This window comes from Oryzias latipes, chromosome 3 (assembly GCF_053564925.1).
Source record: "Oryzias latipes strain Hd-rR chromosome 3, Olatipes_Hd-rR_3.1".
In the NCBI taxonomy this organism is placed as follows: Eukaryota; Metazoa; Chordata; class Actinopteri; order Beloniformes; family Adrianichthyidae; genus Oryzias; species Oryzias latipes.
Window position 1 is genome coordinate 26656715 of NC_136239.1, and position 22117 is coordinate 26678831.

At 37.7% G+C, this 22117-nt stretch overlaps 1 protein-coding gene across 2 annotated transcripts in view; it reads right to left on the reverse strand.

The window, feature by feature from the left end:
• Nucleotides 1–352: 352 nt before the first annotated feature.
• The window catches only part of spon1a (spondin 1a), a 70792-nt gene continuing 49027 nt past the window's right edge, over nt 353–22117 (reverse strand). The window contains exons 7-16 of one of the 2 annotated variants that reach the window (XM_023953516.2): nt 19932–19996; nt 11079–11280; nt 10065–10205; nt 8820–8895; nt 8499–8681; nt 4455–4625; nt 4149–4316; nt 3816–3980; nt 1411–1677; nt 353–1237 (exon numbers count right to left, since the gene is read on the reverse strand). In XM_023953516.2, coding sequence (XP_023809284.1) covers nt 1074–1237; nt 1411–1677; nt 3816–3980; nt 4149–4316; nt 4455–4625; nt 8499–8681; nt 8820–8895; nt 10065–10205; nt 11079–11280; nt 19932–19996 — 1602 coding nt within the window. In that variant the 3' untranslated portion in view covers nt 353–1073. Of the gene's footprint in view, nt 1238–1410; nt 1678–3815; nt 3981–4148; nt 4317–4454; nt 4626–8498; nt 8682–8819; nt 8896–10064; nt 10206–11072; nt 11281–19931; nt 19997–22117 lie in introns of both variants that reach the window. The other variant, XM_023953515.2, reaches the window with a different exon arrangement.

The following is a 22117-nucleotide window of genomic DNA, read 5'->3' on the forward strand; positions in this document are numbered from 1 at the left end:
TCTGTCTGAGTTATGCCATCTGAGGTGGTAACCTAGTCTTTTTTTTTATATAAATTTTGACAAACCAATTACATAGAAAGTGACAAATCCCTTTTATTTTCAATACACATTATACATGTAGACCTGCACCACCCAATCACAGATGAGATATACTTGACCATGAATAGGCGGAGAAATGTCTAAGAAATAAGTAAAACTTCAATGCTCAGATTAGAAGTCTGCTGGTTTTATGCCAAGCATAACCAGAAAGGAAAAGGTTTTAAGCTTGTTGTCACCATCTAGTGGCAGCTAAACTATACATATTTTATTCGTTCTAATTATGAAACACGTAAGTAATGACAGGACAGATCCATGAGGTCAGATTTCACATTTAATTTAATTGCAAATTTGAAAATATCCCAAGATATTAATATGTTAGGGGATAAAGAAAAGGACGGGCATACATCTAGAAAACATCTACACAAGACTTTGGTAAAAATCTTTTGACACATTTTTATAAAAACAAAATACACAGAGTAAACACATCTTCTAACAATGTTTCAAACATATAGATGTCAGTTATGGTGCATCTACATGTACACCAATGTAGCCGGGTAAAAAAATTCAATCTTGTATTTTGTGTTCTACAAACGACTAAACCATTAAAGGCATATAAAACACTGGAATGGTTGGGTATCTGTGCTTTGAAGTGTGAATTATACTGTACTACTGACGGATACCACAAGAGATAATGGCTATTAATCTTAGCCGTAACTTTATGTTTCATAATTATAGTTATCATACCACATCAATATTACAGTTATGCTGCAGAAAGTCGTGTGCGTGTCAGAGCTGGTTTCAAAGCACAGCACAATTCTTTTACTTTTTTAAATCCAGACTTTTGCAGGCAGGTCAAAAAGTTCATCTTTTGTTCAAGGGCATCCAAACCAAGTCTGGACTTAATCAACAGAGGTACAGGAACTTGAAATTCAAGCCCAAAAGGAGTGCATTGTTGCGAGAAAGTCTTCCAAATGCCACTGCCATCCCACTCGGCCCTTCCTTTTCTCAGCTCCAGCCTGTTTCTTCACTTCTTTCTAGCAGGGATGCACATTGCAAGCCCTGATTTCCTTCCTTTCCTTGCAACTGGACAACTGGGCAGTCTTAAACTTTTGCTTTACAGTCATGAGCCGCTCTTGAATACCTCCACCACATTGCTTGGTACACTCTGTCCAGCTTGACCATGGCCTCATTTTGCATCCTTTGGATAGGAATCAAGAAATATAAAAAAAGAGGTCAGAACAATTAAGATTTTCTTATAGTAAGTGAATTGTTGGGCTCTGCACTTTTGTTAAAGTTCACCTGTACAAATTAAAAAAAAGGTGCACAGGTTTGTAGATTTCCATTGTATTTCAAATAACAAATAATACGTACCTGGATGCTCAGAAGTGACCTCAGTTTTGACCTGTTTGCTTCTCCGTTTTTCACGCTGTTCCTTGCGTCGTTTCTTGTCGTCACTGTTGCCTTGGCCACGGCTGCACTTTCTAACCTTACATTTCTTCCTCTGGATGGTTTCAGGACATGGATCTCCGCCAAACTGAGGTTCCATTGTTACAACACGAGTTCTGATTGTGTGACCCTTCCCACAAGATTTATTGCACTCTGACCACTCAGTCCAGTCTGACATGGCACAATCTATAGCTGAAGGCAGAGAAATGGACGGATGGAAGAATATGAGTTTGAATAAGCTATTGCACACAAGGACTAGTTGTAAAAGTTTGCGACAGCAATGTAGAGGGTTTACCAAAGCAATATCAAAATCAGATGAGATCAATGCTAGTCTTTGATGCAGAACCTTTACTCTTTTACTTGTTGAATGCATTTCTCTGTAGTGAACCATACCAGAGTTTAGATGAGATTTCGCACCTGCCCAAATGAGATAGACTTTCCAATGAAAGACATTGTGGCCCAATGCAAATAGTTCTGGTGTTAATCTGTGTTACAGTAAAGTAATTGGGACTTTAAATAAGGGAACTTGATACTTTAAGTAAAATCACTAATATGTCCAAATTACTCCTCGCTGAAGCAAAACAAAACAAAAAATGGTAAGAAAAAGGTTATTGCAAGAAAATAAATGATCACTCTTCATTTGATGGAGTTATGCCTAAAATGATAATAGGAGCCTAGTGTAGCCTCTGAACTGGAGAAAAAAGAAGCCTACAGAAGCAATAGAATCATATTGAACTGGAAAATTATTAAATTAGTTGCTGTCCTCTTTGTTCAAGAACTCCAAAGCTTCCAAAGATATTTGCAATTCTTAGCTTTTATTACAGCTTTTTTACCACAGATTACTTTTTTTTTTGTAAAAACTAAGGTTTTTTTAGGGGTCAACTACAATAAGGTGTACTGAAAACTAAATAGGAGCCAAATAATTCCGTAGATATTGCCGAATTAATTGTTGGGTGATTCAAAATTAACTCATCTTCCATTTGCCTTCAACGAACTAAGATAAAAATGTTTTGCCCTCTTTACTGGTCTGAGGCTTGACTAATGAAAGATTAGAAAAGCTTTTGCTGCTGTGTGTGTGGCTGTTGAAAAATATTACCAGCAACATAGGTGTATGTGTTTTGGTTTGATGAAGTCAGTTATCTGCAGTTATCTGCAAGTCCAGTCATGTTGACTGAACTTTCTGTAGAGATGAAAGATTCTGTTTCTCATCCAAGGAACATCTTCAGTCTGAAATAAAGTTAGTAAGCAGGGAAGTTTAATAGCTCTAGATGGTTTATTTAGTTAATGGATCATTAGGGTGGATCATTTAAAGGTAGTATTTGGGTTTTTGCATAGACTTTGTGATGTGATCCTAATTTGCTGTGGGGTTTTGACAAGACAGCATTGTAAATAGGGACGAGATAAGTCTTAGTCCACCAAAAAGAAGAAATTTCATTTTAATATGAAGTCTTTCAAACTTTTTTTAAAGCTTCACTTTGAACCTGTGATTCATGTCCTGAAGTGTTGCTCCGCCTGTGTTAAGCCATTCTTCTGAATTTATCTTCAGACTGAGGAAGTCATCTAAATGACTGGTAAAATGTGATGTCATCAACTTTAAGACAATGCTAACTGGACAAATGATTGCATTTACTGACATCATTCTATTTAGTAATTGTGTTATTTCTCCATTGTAGAAGTTCAGATAAGCTTCACTTTATTACAACAGGCTAAATTAGTTTCCTTGTGCTTGATATTTTTGCTAAATTTGCTGGGAATACTTCCACAAGCCTTTATAAATATCATACAAGAATTGTGGTCTTCTTCTTGGAATCTCTTTTTGAACCAACATGCATTCTATTCGATTGAGTTCAGAACATTGTAATGGCCAGACTAAGGCCTGAGATTTATTTTGTAAAGGCATCAGTCAGAAGCCACAATGCATGTATAACAATCTGTCTTCACAAACCCAGATGTAGCATTAAGTTCATATTCTCTGCAACATGGACTGTGCAGAAAACATTGTACATATCAGTAGGAAAGGCTGTCTTCTTTACCAGCCTACATACTAAACCCACGTAATCCTAGAAAATGCTTTGGAAAGATTAGCTGCTAAGTTTGCATATTGCATATATCTGGAGAATTACATTCTAGGACAGCAGTGTTTATTTGAAAATGGCTTTGGATTCAAAGCATGTGATCCAAAAAAATATAAAAGAGGATTTGCAACCTTATTACTCTGAGGTTGTGTCTCTGAATCACAGATTCAGGTTAAAATATGTTGTTGTTATTGCTAAAAAAAAAGTGCCCATGCGCAGTGTGTGGGTGTCTGAATTAGGATGTTTGTAACTTACGACACTCTGGTAGCATGCACTTTTCTACTTGTTCTAAGTCTTCTGTACACTCTCCCAGCTCCAAAGGTGATTTGAGCACACGATGTCTTGTCCTTGAGCCTTTACCACACGTTACGCTGCAATCACTCCATTCAGACCATGGAGTTAGCAGACACGGGATTGTATCTGTAACAAGACATAAAGAGAGCCTTAAAACGAGTGTTATTTACTGTCCGTAGGGTTTAGACATTCTATACAGAATGAAAAAAAATAGGTTAGATCAAAATTGATGCTAATCTTAACTGAAAAGAAGGCATATTTAGAAATTTGGAACAGAAAATTGTTGCTGCTTACGACATTCTGGCATCATGCACTTCTCCACTTCCAGAACCTCTGCCCCACAAATAGAGCCATCTGCAGGAGGCATCTTCACCATGCGCTCTCGCCGCTTCATGCCAAGACCACAGGTGGCACTGCAGGCATCCCATTCTCCCCACTCTGTAACCAAGCAACTGCTTGGGGCTGAGGCCAAGAGTAGAAAAAAGAATTAATACATTATAATTTTCTATTCAGTATCTACTAAAACCCAACATTTGTTTTCAAAAATTATATGCTGATTCAAGTTAAATGAATGGGACAGAGAAGACAAGAGAAACTGACAGCATTCCTCGTTGACCACGCAGTTCTCAGTCTCCTCAGTGGGCAACGTACAGATAGAGCCATCATCAGGGAACTGTTTGACATAACGTTCCCGGGAACGTATACCTGCCCCACAGGACATACTGCATGGAGACCAGGTGATCCACTCTGACATCATACAGGTGGAGCCATCTAAAGAGAAAAAGGAAAGCTGCTACTATGGAAAAATGCTTGTTAGCCCCACCCCACGCCTGTTTGTTTGTTTTTTGGGATAATTTCTGGGAGACGTTAATTGTTTCTGACATGCCAGGCATGTCAACAAATTGCCCAGTACTGATTGTTCACCGAACAAGGGTGCCCGGCATGTCAGAGGCACTGTTTACTGGTGGACAATCAGTGCCTCTGATATACCGGAAACTTGGACCACGAGAGGTTCGGCCTCGGGGAAGAAAATGTGAGTAGTGAGGATATCTGTGTAGTTAACAGGGCTGGTTGTCACAGCTTTGCCTATGTCAAACTTGCTTAATAAGATGTGTGACGGAGTTTAACAATTATCTCTCCAAATTTTTGCAACAAAAGTTGGCAGAGTGTGCTGAAAAAAACAATAACAACAAAATCCCTAAAACATTAACAGCGTGGATCAATGAGAAGTTATATTTTGACTGTGTTACTAATTAAATATAACCTGGTTGTGGAATCTGTGGAACTGCAGAGGATTAGTACAATTAAGCCTCGTTTCCACTGTATGTTAAGGTCCGGTACGGTCCAGTCGGGTACGGTCCATTTTGAGGTTTGCCATTATAAAATTGACCTATTAAGCTGGACTGAACCATACCATTTTTGGGTCCCCGTTGGTTGTAGGTCCATAGAAAAATGGAACAGACCAGTTAGGGCAGAGCTGCTCTTGAAAACCGTTGATTGGAGGAAGGTCATTACTACAAAAGAAAGTGCCAAGAAAGAGGCTGTATTCCTCTTCGCCGCCAGCAATCTTCTCTCAAACAACATTAAATGCTCTGTATATACAAAGTACCAAAAGCCAAGCAAAAAAAAGAGCTGCTGGATGATATCTATTGTTGTTGTTGTCAGCTTCACCCCACATAGGCCATGACCGTACAACTTTGAGTGGATATGCTCACCTGAATTGTCAGGACCATTCTAAACCGTACCAGACTATACCACATCCCATTCAGTTTGTGGGAATGGGATGATATGATGATATCCTTGTTTTAAACTCTAAATCTGTCTTGTATTTACTTACATTTGGGCAAAAAAAATTGGATAGCACATTCAACATGTTACGAGAACAATCTTGGTTGGGGTTATTTTTGTTTAATTGTGCGTTGTGTGCTTGGTTTAAGCAGTTTCACACACTGAATTTGAGCCCTCCATTTTTTTCAGTAGGACTTTAGATGCCTTCATTTCTGTGAGTGGCAAGACTATTTGTTAGACCACACATTGGGTCAAACAGCCATAAATTCTACAAGAATGTGGCAGAGGCCAAAGATGTATCCTCCCATCATCGTGAATTTTTGTCTAATCTTAGGACCACACACAAGGAAAAGAAAACAATATATCCACTCTCTAAAGAAAATGTCTTGGATTTAAGAGAAAATAGCACAATATACACCAATTAATGATTAGTGCACAATCAAGAAAAATTTGTTTGCTAAAGCAGAACACTGTTTCACTGTGCACAAAGTGATTATTCTTTCTAAATGATCATTGGCCGATTGAAGCAGATAAAACTAGAGTTAGAGCGCACACAACAGATGGCAAACTAACACTTTCCAAATATGTTAAAACTGACAGCTGTTCTCTCATATATCGGGCATAAACATTTGCTATTAGTTCTCTGTTAAAAAACTAGTTCACTGAAGCACATTTTCTCACAGCCATCCACACAATGTTTTGCACAGTACACCCACCAACTATCTGTCTCTGTGAAAAAAGTAACATACTAGCAAAGAGAAAGAAAGTATTAAGAGTAAATTAAGTACGATAAATATCTGTTTTATTCCAGCTGTTTATTTTATTACAACTTGTATTATGGAAATAAAATATTACTTAAATTACCCTTTGAAGTTACAAACTTCTTTATAACTAACTTTGCATTGTATTAAGTCCCTGGAGGGAAAAAGCATCCTAAAAGTAACATGCTGCTTTACTTTACCAGATCGCTTTTCTGCACATCATTTAATGGCTGACATCACAGATCTGTAACTACATTTCTTCTTATTTTGTATTGCATTGTTTAAAGTTTTCAACTTTTATGCTGTTGAGGAAACAATACGATTTATGTGAAAAAATCCCTTTAATGTAATGTATAATTAAGCTTAAAATCAATTAACACTTAATAACCTGCAGCTATGCATATAAATAATTTCAGATTCCTTTAATATATTCAGTTAGTGGTGAAAAGTAAAGCTAAAAAAATTACATGGGGAAAAAAAAAACATTTAAAAGCTTGGATGCTGTGTGTAGCCTCACTCACATCAAATAGAAGCTACATTGAAATAGAGCAATAATGAGGGAAAATACATCAACAAAAGTAGTGTAAATCTCATTTTTTCTTTTCAACGTGCAGCATCGTCCTGACATTTGACATACTTCTCCGTTATGTCTTTGGGACGTTTATGCATGCATTTTTTTCATTATCAAATGCACATATTCAATTTAAATTTGAGACCAAAGTACATACAATGCTTTATATTTTGCTCTTTAATTTGCTGCTCTGCTGAACTTCGAGCACAACCCAGCAGGGATTCAATGCTAACCATTGTTTAAAGCGCCGTCACAACTTACAAAAACATACAAGGCAGGACTGTTGGCAGGCAAGAAACTCAGTGTTTCTTTCTGCTAGTAAAGACGTTGTGTCTGCCTAAGAAAAAACTGCCTCTCCCACAAAGAGGAAGGTGACAGACAACAGTAAAAAGGTTCAGTGCCGCAGGGCCAGGGGGGGGCATGTGAGGAAAGACTGTTTTCAATTTTGTTAGCGTGTGCTAGGTTTAAGCAGCTTAACACAGAGAATATGAGCTTTGAATGCCTTCATTTTTGGTAGTGCCATGACTTATTGTTACTGCACAAATTAAGTAAACTTTGCTTTTTTTTGGCATAGGAAGACATTTTATTTAATTTGAGGTCATTCTTTCTGTAGTTTTCAAAAGGTTGTGGGAGGTAGTTTTGTGATGAACTTTTAGAATAGCATTTCTTAGGTGTTGTCAGGAGTATAAACACCTGTACATAGCGTGTATCAGCTATGTAGTGTTGGCTCATAGCAACTGTCTCAAATAGTGATCTCCAATGGTCCTTTCACTGCGAGTTCCTGAAAAGTTGTGAACAGATAGCAGTGACACTGTGTGTGATCGTTTGTAACAGCTAGAACTCAACCAGAATTTTCTCATTGTTCACAGCAGCCCCCTTTAACTGCCGTGTTTACACTAGAATATCTTTTTGTGTGAATCTCCATCTTAACACATAAATATCAAAGTCCAGGAGAAAACAGAGCACGCTTCAAGAATTGGTTTTCAAGAACTCTTGAACAGGATTTTATTATTTTAATCTTATTTCTATTTTTTGGGTTGGTGGGGGGCTTTTAAGCTTTAGCACCACTCACTTTATGTTACACTGTTTAAGTTAATCGTATTCATGCCATTTGTTTCCAAATTAAAAATAATTTGACTCTTACACTGTTTTTTCCAAAATGGTTTACACCAATCTTTAAACAATATGTTAGATTTAATCAGTATTGATACAATCCAAACTGTTTAAATGAATTTTATTCCAAATTTGCTAAAGAGAACTAAAATCAGAGTTTATGACTTTACACTTAATTGCAGGTGTAATGAACAGGCAAAATAATGTCTGTTTTCCATGCCTACTCATGTCCAAAGAAGAATGATAATATTAGCAGCTTTTTATCATATAGTAAAACTTATGAATGGCCCATCAATGAAAAATGCAAGAAAGCGCTTATATATCTTATATATGAGATTATTGGTTTCCAAAATTGTAAGCCCCTTTTTTTTATGGTTTTCAGTAACACTTACTCATTAGTGGCATACCCACCCTCATCACTGCATCCAGGCCCCATACAGGGCTCAAAATCCTGAGTGTGTGGGCAGGGAACACTGAGGTCCAACTGGGCCTTCAGCATCCTCTGCCTCATCCGCTTGCCCTTTTCACAAGTGGCTGAGCTGCAGGCAGACCATGGAGACCAGTTAGAGTAAATGCATGTTTCTGGAGTGTCATCTGCAGGGTTAAAAAAGAGAAAGGACATCTCATTACAGACCAATACTGTTGTATTTCCTTTTTAAGGTAGAATTGTGTTGTTCGTATAATTGTGTGTAACAAAACAAAGAAAGGGATAAAATGGCAACTGATGAATACCTTCCTCTTTTTCCTCCTGGGCAATATCTGCAACAATGTCATCCACATTGTCTGGAACTATGTTACACTGCTCTCCCTTAAGAGGGCAAACACAAAGATATTGAAAGGTAATGCAATAACGGTGGCTCGCAAAAGGCAAATAAAATAAAGTTATATTGACATTGTGTTGGGAATGTTGTATAAAAATGTGTTCACCTCAATCAAAGGCTCACGTTCTCACTGCTGCCTCTAGATGCCACTGAAGGACCGCTCACCTTTTATCATTTTCTGCTTTACTGCCAGACTTTTAGGCTTGCATCTTATTGAAGTACAAGGGAATTGATGCCATGAAGCATCACAGTTATTCTGTATTCATAGAGATCATTTTTTGATGGCTCCCTATAAAGAGCTGCATCACAAAATTACAAAGCAATACCAAAAAACAGAAAAAAGTTTGATCTGTCACTGTGACTGTGAGTATTATCAGCTGAACATCAAATGAAAATGCCCCAAAACATCACAGCACTCATTTTCTTTTTCTTTTTTTTTTCTTCTTTTTTCTGGGGGGGGTCTGCTTATCCTAAGAACACAGCATTCACTGAGGTCTTCAGATTTGCTGAAAGCTGCTTTATCACAGACCTAGATCAGAAAAGAATCATTCAGCTTCTCCATCTGCAACTGCACCAAACTTAAAGTCATGCTGTTTGCACAATGTTTTGATTTGAAAAGTGCATCGAACTATGCATCGTTTTTTAAAATGGTTTTAATAATACTCTTAAGTCTGGCAGGGATTTGACAGCTTTGAAAAGCTAAAACTGTGATGCCTAAAAGAACTACCTGAATTCTCCATGGATGTTAATGACAGGGAAATGGTTATGTTGCAGACTGGAAATTTTTACCAGATAATTTTATACAAAAAAAATAGATACTGGTAAAAAAATAACAATTTTTATGATAGGAAAGTATATTTAAAAAAAAGAAATATGCAAAGAAGAACACTACTGAAGATCTAAAAATAAATACCATCCTGAAAAATATTGCAATATTTTAAAGCAAACTCTCCCAAGCACATAAACCTTTTTTGCATCTTTTTGGCAATGCTTTCATTTATATTTTTAGCTTGTTTTTATTATTTTTAGTAATAATGTAAAAACATCACAAAATGTATGCTAGAAGCATACTTGTAATAATTCATTTGAATTGTAACTTGAAACTAGTATTAATTTGATCAAATGTGCTGTTTCAACATTTAGAAAATAAAAAGACCTTTCTCGCAATGCGCTCCACTACCACCCTGGCGACAGGAGTGATGGCCCCCCCCTCAGGATCATAAAAAGGGCTTTGTGGATGATCCAGACTGGTCAAGGGGCGAATCTTTTCCTGGGGTACAGTTGGCTTGTTGGAAGACTAAAGGTACCAAATTGAAAATGGAAAAGTAAGTAAATTGACTAAAACACTTGAAACTTCAGATTTTAAAAAACACACAAACAATCAATTTTTAGAACACAGAGAGCTTCACAGTAAAAAAAAAAAAAAAAGCACAAGGCATAACAGAAAGCAAAGTCAACAAAAGTTCAAAGTCAAGGAACAGCTGTGAAAAAGCATTGTTCTTTACAGAGAAGATGCTCTTATTACTCTATTGTAAAGGTCTGCCAGCATGGGGCTAATAGAAGCAATGCCAGAAGGAGTCTGGAGGCAAAAGACCAGCCCATTCTCTACCCCCCCCCAACTGAGGACATTCAGAAAAAAATAAAAAAATTAAGCAAGCTTTGTGTCTGTGTTAAGAGACAAAAGAGCAAGCAGAGTGGCCACTGATTAAATGTTACAGTTAAACTAATGGTGCAAAGTAATGGCCATTACTCTTTACTTTCACAGAGCCAAAGTCCTCCAAACTTTTTTGTCTTTTTTTTTTTTTTTTAAACATTTAGTCACTTTTTTTTTGAAAATGTTAAGACCTGAGCCTAAGTCTCTTCACTAGGTTTTCCAGCTAAAAGATCAGTCAGAGGTCTTAGATCAAAATTTAAACATCTTAACCGCCAAAGACCCGACATAATATTTGAGCTAATTCTCTAAACATGTAGTCACATGGTCCCTAGTGAAGCAGAATTAACTACTGTTAAATACGCCTTAATAGGATAAAATTAAACTTTGTTAAAACTTAAATGTACTAAATAAAGCATATTTCTTGATAAATGCAACAGTAATTTAATTCTATTGAACTTAATACATTTCTGATTTTTACTATTTTAAATAGATGTATATATGAATACTCACACTAACCTCATAAGACACTCCACTATCGGTGCCCGCATCCCACGGGATAAGGTCCTGGACCACTTTCTGGACCCAACCACACTCTTTGGTACACAAGTTCTCCGCAGACAAACCTACATTCCAGTCTGGACTGGGTCCCATCATGGTCAGGAAGGACATTAGATGACGGATCCGATCTACTGAGAACTCAGCTGAAGGAGCTGCACGCCTGAGAGAGAATGAGCCAGAGGAACAGATTGACAGATAGAGGCTCAAGGATAAAGCTTGTATATGTCAAATGGTTGCATTCAGATGGATGGATGGATGGATGATATTAGATCCACTTTTATAGATTAAAAAAGAAATTCAAAATCAAAGTTTAATTTTTTTATGTTAAAATGAAAGTACTACAAGTCTAGACACCTTTATTCCCAGAGAGAACTCAAAATACTTTAGGTTTGCATGACCTCACATGTTTATTAAGAATAATAATGGATTGGATTTATCTGCGCTTTTCAAGACACCCAAAGTGCTTACATTGTGTCCATTATTCATTCACTCCTCATTCATACTTGGTGATGGTAAGCTATGGTTGTAGCCACAGCTGCCCTGGGGCAGACTGACAGAGGCGTGGCTGCCAGTTCGCGCCTACGGCCCCTTTGACCATCACCAGGATCATTCATGCACATTCACACACCAGTGGAGCCACACTGGAGGCAAGGAGGGTGAAGTGTTTTGCCCAAGGACACAACGACATTTTTGGCTGGTGGGAGCGGGGATCGAACCGCCAACCCTTCGATCATTGGATGACCCGCTCAACCACCTGAGCCACTGTCGCCCAGTCTGACTTCAATATTTCTGAGTTTTCAGTGAAGCAAAAAGTTTGGGTTTTAATGTCAATTATGTGTTACCTTGATGAGTCTTGATTTATCCTGTTTGATGGCTTACTCCCTGCTCTGACCCCTTTCCTGTCATATTCACAGAAGGTTTCAGCTTCAGTTACGTTGTTCCAGATGACTTTTAAGTGCCCCCACCCCCCACCTCACCACCACCACCAGTTTTAGTTAGCATTTTCTGAGTTTCTGCATTACCATCTTGTATTATTTTCCATGCTTTAGTTACCGGTAGTTCTTTTTTTTTTGCTGGTTTTTCTTCATGCCTCATGCTGACCGCAGCACTTGGGCTCTCCAATGCAACAGAATCGAAATTAACAGTTTGGACAGTAAATGAACTGTAAAATTGTTTATTGATGCATAAAAATAATTACAGATCCTAGTAGATTGAACAAAGCCACATGTAGACGAAGGTAAACACACGTCAGCTCTCCTGCTTTGACAATTAGAACAGTCAGCCGTTTTAATTGCTTTGTGTAGAAGTTCTTGTTGCCATGTCAAAGTTTATGTGTGATTTTAAAGAAGTAGGGCACCGCCTCCCCTTCACTCTTTTATCTGTAATCTCTCTAACTGTAGTGTCAAAAATCCATGTGTCGGTTACACACATAATACTGCACAACTGCTATTCCCACTGTGTCCTCATTAGCTCTCCAGTGGTCACATATCTCCCATGAAGATCAAAGCGCGACATGTGGGAAATGTTCTCCTGCCTGCTCTCCAATTTGCTCCTGCCTTCCATCCTTGACATTTCCGCTTAAACTTGTCTAGATTCCTCCTTCTGTTCTGGGTATTATTCAGTCTTTTTAAAGCTCAGTCAGCTGCATCCACATGTAGCTGGATATAACAGAGAAATGAAATGTGCTACAATGACCAACGGGAATCACTTAACACTGCACTATCCAAACCACCCAAAAAAAAAAAGCTGGAAATTACAATTATTGGTTACCAATAGGGCTTTAATATATTTTTTAACAAGCTGCTACAACAAAAAAATAATCTAAAATGTAGATTTAGATCAAATAAATAATTCAAACAAAGCTAAATCAGAGCAAACAATACCCTGATGAAATTGAGGCTATACCTGACTTCAGAATAGGACTCCATGTCTGACAAGTGATGACTGGCATTCTTCACCTACAATACATTATCATATACTCAAACTGTGAGAAAACATCATTTTATTTCTATTTCAGAGAAAATAATGACACCCTTTTGGATACACATAGGTATCAGACCATCTGTCCTGACCAGTGATTGACAGCTAAACTAATTACAACCAATACAAAATTAATTAGGAGTGGGGAGCTTCATCTTGCAGGAGACAATGAACCACATAAAACTTTTCTCTGCTGAATTAATAAACTAGACTTCAACTCAATTGTGCCCTAGCATACAGTTTTGGAGAGTTTTGACTTGACTCCTAGGCTTCTGCTCCGTGAACACTGTCGGTGAACTGTTGTGAACACTGAGGTTTTGAGTTCCACAAGGTGAAGTGTAATCGACAGGAAAGAAAAGAGAAAAGCAGACTGTATGTGTACTGTATATGTTTGAATTAAATGTAAAAACTGTTTTCTTTACTTTTGTTTAAAAAAAATATTACAAAGGCTAAGAAAGGTGACAGCCACTAACTTTAAATAAGAACTGAACAGAGTGAGTGTGACTTAAATTCAATTTTATAGCCCAATATTACATCGCAGTTGTCTCAGCAGGCTGCAATAATTGTACAAAACATAAAATCAGTTATAAAATACATTAGCTGGGTGCTAGACTAAACTAAACAGACTAAGCTAAACGGGGCCTTTAGACCCTCTTTCTCAGTAAGACAAAACTTCTAAAAAACAGATTCCAGGAAACAAAAAAAAAAACACCTCAGGAACGTCTACATGAAGGAGGGATCCTCTCCCCGGATGGACAGGCGATATACCAGGACTGTTAAAGAAGAAATAGCTGTCTCCCAAAGAAAATGAATTCCTTCCACCTCCAGCAAAATGAAGTCAATTCAGTCACTATTCTTTCGCCATACAGACATTGCCATGTTAGAACCGCAAAATGGTCAGTAAACAGCGATTGGTCCAAGTCAGTCTCAATCAGTATCTACAGTATATGACAACCACTCTCGTCTACCAGGTGTGAGTTTGTTTGAAGTTCACACTCCGACCACTTGAAACCGGGATCAGGAGAATCTGACAAGCATTCCTTTGTCTTGATCTTGTTTTTCTGGATTCCTAATTGTGTTATTTAAGTGGAACTGCTTTTCTTTGTGTTTTGATTTTTCCTGCCAGTGGGCACTTTCCTTTTGTAAATCGAGCTGGGAGGGGTCACTCAGTCCAGTTATTTTATGCAGTCAATGGTAGCAACAGAAGTGAGAGAAAAAGAAATTAACCCAGACATAAAAGACGTTTGCCACAATACTTCACCAGGCAATACACACAAAAAAACATTATTTTAAAGCTTCAACAAATCCATCCTATTTTTCAGAGGCCCCTTATTTCACAATGTTGACAGCTAACTTCTTTGTTTTTTAACTGCTAATAGAACATAACTCCAAACATCCCTCTGATTATTGCAGCAGAGTGTCCAAAAAAAGAAAGCTGGAAGGAACTAGTTTCAAAATGTGAACAAGGGAGTCTGTGAATTTGTCAAACAACAATTGTATGTCTAAAAAGTAAATAAATACAAAGAAATTCACTAGCAAAAAATGCTACATTAATGAAGAAAGGTTTGCTGAAAACCAAAATCTAAAAGGTTACAGTTACATGAATAGTCAGAAAGGAATACAAAAAAATGAATTTAAACCAGTCATTAAACTTACAATCTGCTGAAGTTAGCTGCATCAACATAGAATATTTCCTGAAGGACAGGATCAACAAACTGGCTCAGGCAGCTGGGTGATCTAGAAGCCATTAGAGTGCAGATCATAACGTTTACCCCTGACTCACCTCTATTACTGCCTGTTAATATCAAAGAGTAAGCCATTTGTGCGGACTGATAGAGATGGAAGATATCAGCAGCCATATATTCAAGTGCTTGATTATAATATCTGCAAAATGAATGAGCAGTGGGAGGACTAATATGACTTTAACAGCTGAGGTCCACACAGGATGTTTGATAGTTGTGGATTTCTTGGTTTTGTTCTTCCACTTACTTTACTTGCATCAAAGTTTTTGTTGCTAACTCATACATCTGAAATGCATCATTTATTATCACCTGCAAGATATTTCCCTCTATTGATGATTGCTCGATGCCTACCAGGAACATTGTTGGGCTCTCAAACCCCTTGTACAGTTTTATTTGTGTTTTATTATGAATGTCGTCACTGTTGTGTTTTAGTTATGTGTAAAAATTTAACATTTAACAGCATTAATTCCGTTGATGCACCATGCACACTATGAAACAGCTGAAGTTTACATCAAAACAGGAACTAAGTTTCCTAGAGTGGGAATAGAAGTGCTTCAGTTTGGATCAGAACAGCTTTAAACAACATCAAAGCCATCAATGAAGGATGCTGGGTGCAGTTTTTCGCTCTTTCAACCCATTACTACCATTTATCACACATTTTAATCACACTCTTTTCCCGATGATCCACAGCTGCACCTGACTTGCTCCTCCTTGATTATCACTGCAAATTACTGTTCGTTATCCAGGGTGGCACTAACACCTTTGAGTACCATTCCACTGAAGTTCAGTCCTCATTCAATCAGATTTTTGTTTCTAGCATTACTCGCTCTAATGACAGACACTCTCCTTCACAGGATGCAATTTCTTTATCTTTGTTTCATTTGACACGTCTCTGCTTATGTTTGGGTCAGTCAACTATGCCACCCCATTCAAAATCATGCACTACCTCAAAGGCCAGGGAGTATAGATGATTGTGTTAATCTAGCATTAGGTGAACTCTTGCAGATTCTCATGTGTATCTCCACTTGTCCACTTTAATATTAGATTAAAAGGGATATATTGCAAAGACACTAAGCTGCCACGTGTTTGATGTTTTTTGGCATCACTGCTCCAAACTGTCTTCCTCCTCTGTTTACTCTGCACCTTTTCCACTGCTTTGTTTATCCCTTGTGCTATCCTATGGGGTTCAGATGACCCGATCCTTACATTGACGTGTTATCACTAGCAGGACAAAGGTGGATAAAGGTGAAGAGGATTTCATGGACATCACTGAAGATCAAGAATCATTGAAGAAAAAAGGATTAGCGCACTGTCTTGTCTGGATGACCCCACTCCCAATGTTAAAGTGCCTAGGTTAGCACAAGGGTTACATCATGGTTGTCTCAACCAATGTCCCTTTAAATTCATTGTACTCCTCAGTTTAAAGAGAAATGTCAAGTAGGCTGAGAGTTTATATTTTGGACCTGCTCCTACTTTATATTCACATAATTCTGTCAAATAAGGGGTTAAAAGGCAATAATTACAAGTTTACAAGGTTTGATAATGGCTTTTGATAATCTGTCACTTCATAAATGTCTTTTAAACAGCAATGTTTTTGAGATGGCTTGAATCACACATAAATAAAAATGACAGTCCAACATGCACCGGAAACAAGTCTGACTTGCTGCCGGCTATGCGAACCAAGCTCTTGCTCCGGTCATACAGAGACCCTCGGACAGCCCTCAGTAAGGCTCCCCGGACCCCATACTCCCAGAGCACCCCCCACAGGATACCACGGAGGACGTGGTCGAACGGCTTCTCCAAATCCACAAAACACATATGGACTGGATGAGCGAACTCCCACAAACCCTCCAGCACCCTAAAGAGGGTGTAGAGCTGGTCCACTCTTCCACGACCAAGACGGAAACTGCACTGTTGTTCCTGAATCTGAGGTTCAACTATCGGACAGACTCTCCACTCCAGTACTCTGGCATAGACTTTCCAAGGGAAGCTCAGGAGTGTGATTCCCCGGTAGTTGGAACACACTCTCCGGTCCCCTTTATTAAAAAGGGGAACAAGCACCCCTGTCTGCCAATCCAGTGGTTCAGTTCCCGATTGCCAGGCGATACTCCAGAGATGTGTCAGCCAAGACACTCCTACAGCATCCAGAGACTTGTGGTACTCGATAATAATATCCAGAAATCTTTATTACTTTTTAATAAGTGTGCTAAAACAAAATAATTATTATATTGAGAAATACAATAGCCTTTTTTTAACTGTATGGTTGTGCTGTTTTTTATAGTCATTTACTGTACTCTACCTTTTATTTTGCTCTGTTGTGTTTTTTTTTTAATTTTCTCTGGACTGGGACGTGAAAATTTGTTTGTTTTATTGATTAATCTATCTGTCGTCCTAACTGCTGGGGTGTCTTTGAAAACTGTCATAATCCTTTTGAACTGTATTGTAATCAGCTGTAACTGCAGAAGTGTAGACTTCTTGTACTCAAATTTATGTCAGAACAGCAAAAGTTAGCTGCAGCTGTCAGTTATCACTTTAACTACTATTTAATGACTTTAAGTGTGTGGAAAGTTGTTGCCAAGTTTCTTCCACCCACTTAGTCCTATCAAGTTCAGTAAACATCAGCAACGCTACTCAACAAGAGAACAGGAAACTGCTGTGCTATAACTGGTTTTGCAACACTGAAGTTTATCTAGGTTCCAGCTGTGAACCAAATTAAGGATTTATAGATCACAACCCTCTGGTTTTTTTTCTACAGAATGTGCAAAAATAACCAGCAACCTATGAGGTGGACCCTGATTTGTCAGAAATATAACCTTGACATCTGGAAATCTGACATAAAGGGCTCTGAAAATTTGCTGGCAGATGTTTTTTTTTTCCATGAGATTCGGGATAATGGTTAATTAGAACTTGTTGCTAAATGTATGTTTGATCTGGGGTGGGTGGGGGTGTTACATGCAGAGTTTTTTTTGGTTTTGTTTTTGCAGATCCTGGCTGTTTTTAGAAAGCGTTTTCTCATATGCTCGTTTTCTTTGCAGAGGCAGCATGGTGGAGGTCTGACTACTGACCAGTCAAGCTCCACAGCATGGACGCCCCTAAAGCTCCTGGAAAGACACTAAGCGGTTTCTTCCCATGCTCTTTGGTTATGTTGATGCCTGTGAGCAGCAGCATCCCCAACCCCCCTTGTGTTGAAGTGTGTGAAAGGCAAAATGTACAGAGTACTCAGGTAAGACTCGTTATCCTGTGCATTCCGCATAGTTTAGGGTATTTATGTTCAATAAACACAAGTTAAGTTGGTTGGTGCCACTTATATTTTAAGTGACGTGATAGTTAAACTCCCACTCCAATCATCTTTTGAGCTGTTGTAAAATAAAAGTGTTCCCAGTGGTCTTTTAATTATTTAATTATGATTATGCTTTTTTTTTAGGCAAGTTAGTCGTGCAACAAAAATGGCTAGCAATTTCCAGCTGTACAGTTTTGACCCAGATGCCAGCACAAAGAAAAAAAAAAGACGTTTGGCTCTATCTGTCTGCAAGTGGCTGTATCGGCATGAAGCGGAGCAGGGAGACTTTAGCCCACCCATCACAGTTTCTACATCACAACTGAAAACTTTTTCAAGCAGAATTTTTTTTCATCTGTTGCTGATTCTCCCCAATTGTAATACAGAAATGCAGTTTTAAGCTTAATTTCTTTTGCCCTCCGTCATGAGAAAAAGGCTACAAGAACAGGTCGAAAACACCAAAAACACCGTTTTCATTGTATTGGGTTTTTAAGCATGGGTTTTTTTCTACATATTTTCTTTCTTAGGTTTGATATAGTTCTTACACCCCCTCATCCCTTCTTTTGCTTTTCTTTATTAATAAAAATCCTTCAAATTAATGCAATTGTGCATCTTAGGTTACTGTCCACTGAAGCCCAAGACAGCCCATCTCTTTAGACGAAAAAATTGGCATACCATCCACCCAACCAAGTTTACTGGTAAAGTGGCAACTGCTTTTATAAGTGAGTTTAGAGTGAAGAGATGAATCTGTTAACATGTAATGTTCATCAAAGAAATTGCCGTAATTACGGTAACCTAAGAAGTTTTACTTAGATACTGTAAAACAGGAAAGTTGATATTCTCTTTTACAATGTAAAAAATATTATCTTGTATTAACACTAGTTCATACAACCATCATGTCATGATGGTTGTATGAACTACTGTTACCAAAATGGCCTGATTTATTTATTTATTTTCAATTTCATTTTAAAGATTTTAATCTCAGGACTCTCTCACAGCTCCTTCGGTTGAGGGAACATCACTGCTTTCGTCTTCATCCACTGATGTTTCTCTATACTGGCTGAGTCAAAACGTTCGTGTTTTTCTTATGAATAAAAAATTAAACCGCTTTCATGAACTATGGAATAAACGAACATGTTGGCTGTTAGCTGAAGAAGCTGGCAGTTTCAGGGCATACACTGAGTTTTCACTTATCAGTAGAATGATAACCTAAGCTTCAAAAGCTTTGTTGAGACTTTTGAGTAGAAAACCACAATGCTACGAAACAGATTTGCTTCCCTGTCAACCCAATGACTTTCTGGCTATTTTTTGATTTATTAAAATAACTAGACTTACACGTGAGAATGGCTTTTGATAATCTGTCACTTCATAAATGTCTTTTAAACAGCAATGTTTTTGAGATGGCTTGAATCACACATAAATAAAAATGACAGCTCCTGTATATCCCAGAAGGCATGACAAGACTCATCAAAAATGTGAATTTACAATTTTAACTTGATTTTACTGACAATCAAGATATATATGAAGCAATATATATGAGTATATGAGAAGAAAAGTAAAAATGTAATGAAAAAGAGAGGTATGTGAAGGTTTTTGATTTAAAATTCTAATTTAATTTCAGAGCCCCTGCTTTTCATTTTATGTGTAAAAGCTTTAAAAGACAGTAACTGAATGCACTGCAATGTAATTCCATCAAAACACATAAACAAAGACAATTGGACCAGTGTTGTTCAATTAAAAAGAAAAAAGTTACAAATGTGTTTGAAACTCTTTTGAGATTTTATGACACTTAAGAGAATATGTTTTACTTACACATTCAGTGGCTGCCAGGCTGGCCACTGAGCTTTCATTTTGATGACTGTCAGGACATCATCCCCCTTTAATGAGAGCAATAGGAAAGAGAATTACAACGTTAACCAGATGAAAAAGAAATGCAGCTTGTTCATACATGGTTATGTTACAAAAGTAAAACTGAGGGGCGTGACTTTTTTTTTCTATGTTTCTTCTCTTTACATTATTTGTTTTCAAAGCAACCAAGACAAAAGTTTGAATCACATATAATGCTTAAAACAAGCACTATATTACCAAAAGTATTCGTTCACCCATCCAAATGATCAGAATCAGATGTCCTAATCACTTGGCCTGGGCACAGGTGTATAATAAAATCAAGCACTCAGGCATGCAGACTGGGTTGCTTTTAGGAGCTCTGTGAATTCCAGCATAGAACTGTTATAGGATGTCACCTGTGCAACAAATACAAAGTCCTAAATCTTCCACAGTCAACTGTCAGGTGTATCATGACAAAATGGAACAGTTTGGGAACAACAGCGATTTAGCCACAAAGTGGTAGGCCACGTAAACTGACGGAGAGGGGTCAGCGGATGTTGAAGTGCATAGTGCAAAGGGGTCACCAACTTTCTGTACAGCCTATTGCTCCAGAATTCCAAACTTCATGTGAACTTCAGATTAGCCCAGGTACAGTAGGCATAGAGCTTCATGGAATGGGTTTCCATGGCCGAGTAGCTGTTTCCAACCCACACATCACCAAGTCCAGTGCAAAGTGTTGGATGGAATTTTGGTGTGGGGTTGTTTTTGAGGGCTTGGCCCCAAACTCCAAGTGAAAGGAGCTCTGAATACTTCAGGATACCAAAACAATTTATAGAAATTCCATGCTCCCAGAAGGTTGGGAGCATCTTTCCCTTCCAATATGACTCCACCAGTGCACAAAGAAAGGTCCATAAAGACTTGGATGACAGAGTCTGGTGTGGATGAACTTGACTGGCCTGCACAGAGGCCTGACCTGAACCCGATAGAACACCTTTGGGATGAACTGGAACAGAGACTGAGAACCAGGCCTTCTTGAACAACATCAGTGTGTGACCTTACCAATGTGCTTTTAGAAGAATAGTCAAAAATTCCTATAATCACACTCCTCAACCTTGTGGACTGCCTTCCCAGAAGAATTGAAGCTCTGTAATAGCTGCAAAAGGTGGACAGACATCATTTTTGAACTCTTTGGGTTCGTAATTAAATTACACTTCAACTTATATGCGAGTCATGACAGGTGATTGAATATTTTAGGTAATGTAGTGTAAAGTCTCAAATACTTCAGACCATAGAAAGAGAACATGAGAACTCTAAGCTGATGTTCTGTCTTTTCAGCAACTTCAATTTTGGTTCTGCAAGGGCTTGAAATCCTAAGTAACAGCAGATGGTTATCATTAGTGTAGACTTGTTTTTTCCCTCATTAAAGGTACATTTCATTTGCAGATCAAGACAAATAAAAATATATGCTAGTGGTTCATTTGTAATTTTAATTTATTTAATTTCAGCATTAGGATAAATGACCAAAAAGATGCTTAAAACAAATTACCTTACCTTAGAAAAATGTTTTTCGTGTTGTTTTTCTCATTTTGTATTTCAGTTTGCTACTGACAATAACGCTGACAGCCATAAACAACATAATTGGCTTCATTGCTTTTCACATCCCAGAAACATTACTGACAGCTGGAAGTAATTGGTTGCATTTTGCTTCCATGTTCAGTTTTCCCTTACAGAGGAATTTGTTTTGATAGAAATAAAAATAGAGAGAAAGAACGACTGAAAGAAAGAAAGCGGACACTGTTTTGAATAAATTTATAAAGAATATGAAACGTGAAAAAATGTCCCCAAAAAACAAACACAACAGCAAAGAGCTTCAACAGGTTTTTGCTTTTCATTTAAATGGTAAAATCAGTCTCATAAGAGCAATAACATCAGTGCAAAAAGTCCAATGTTGTATCTGTATCCAATATTTCTATTTAGTAGTTGTTAAGCTGAAGCAACCTCGTTTAGTTTCATACTTGATTGTAATTTTATCCAATTGAGAAATAGAAAAAATAAACTTCCTTCTTGTGAGGGAGATGAAAAACCAGCCTGACATTAACTATTTCAGACGATAAATTGGAAGTGTATTATTCTTATCAGAAGCTCGTTGCTTTGGGAACCATTACAAGGAA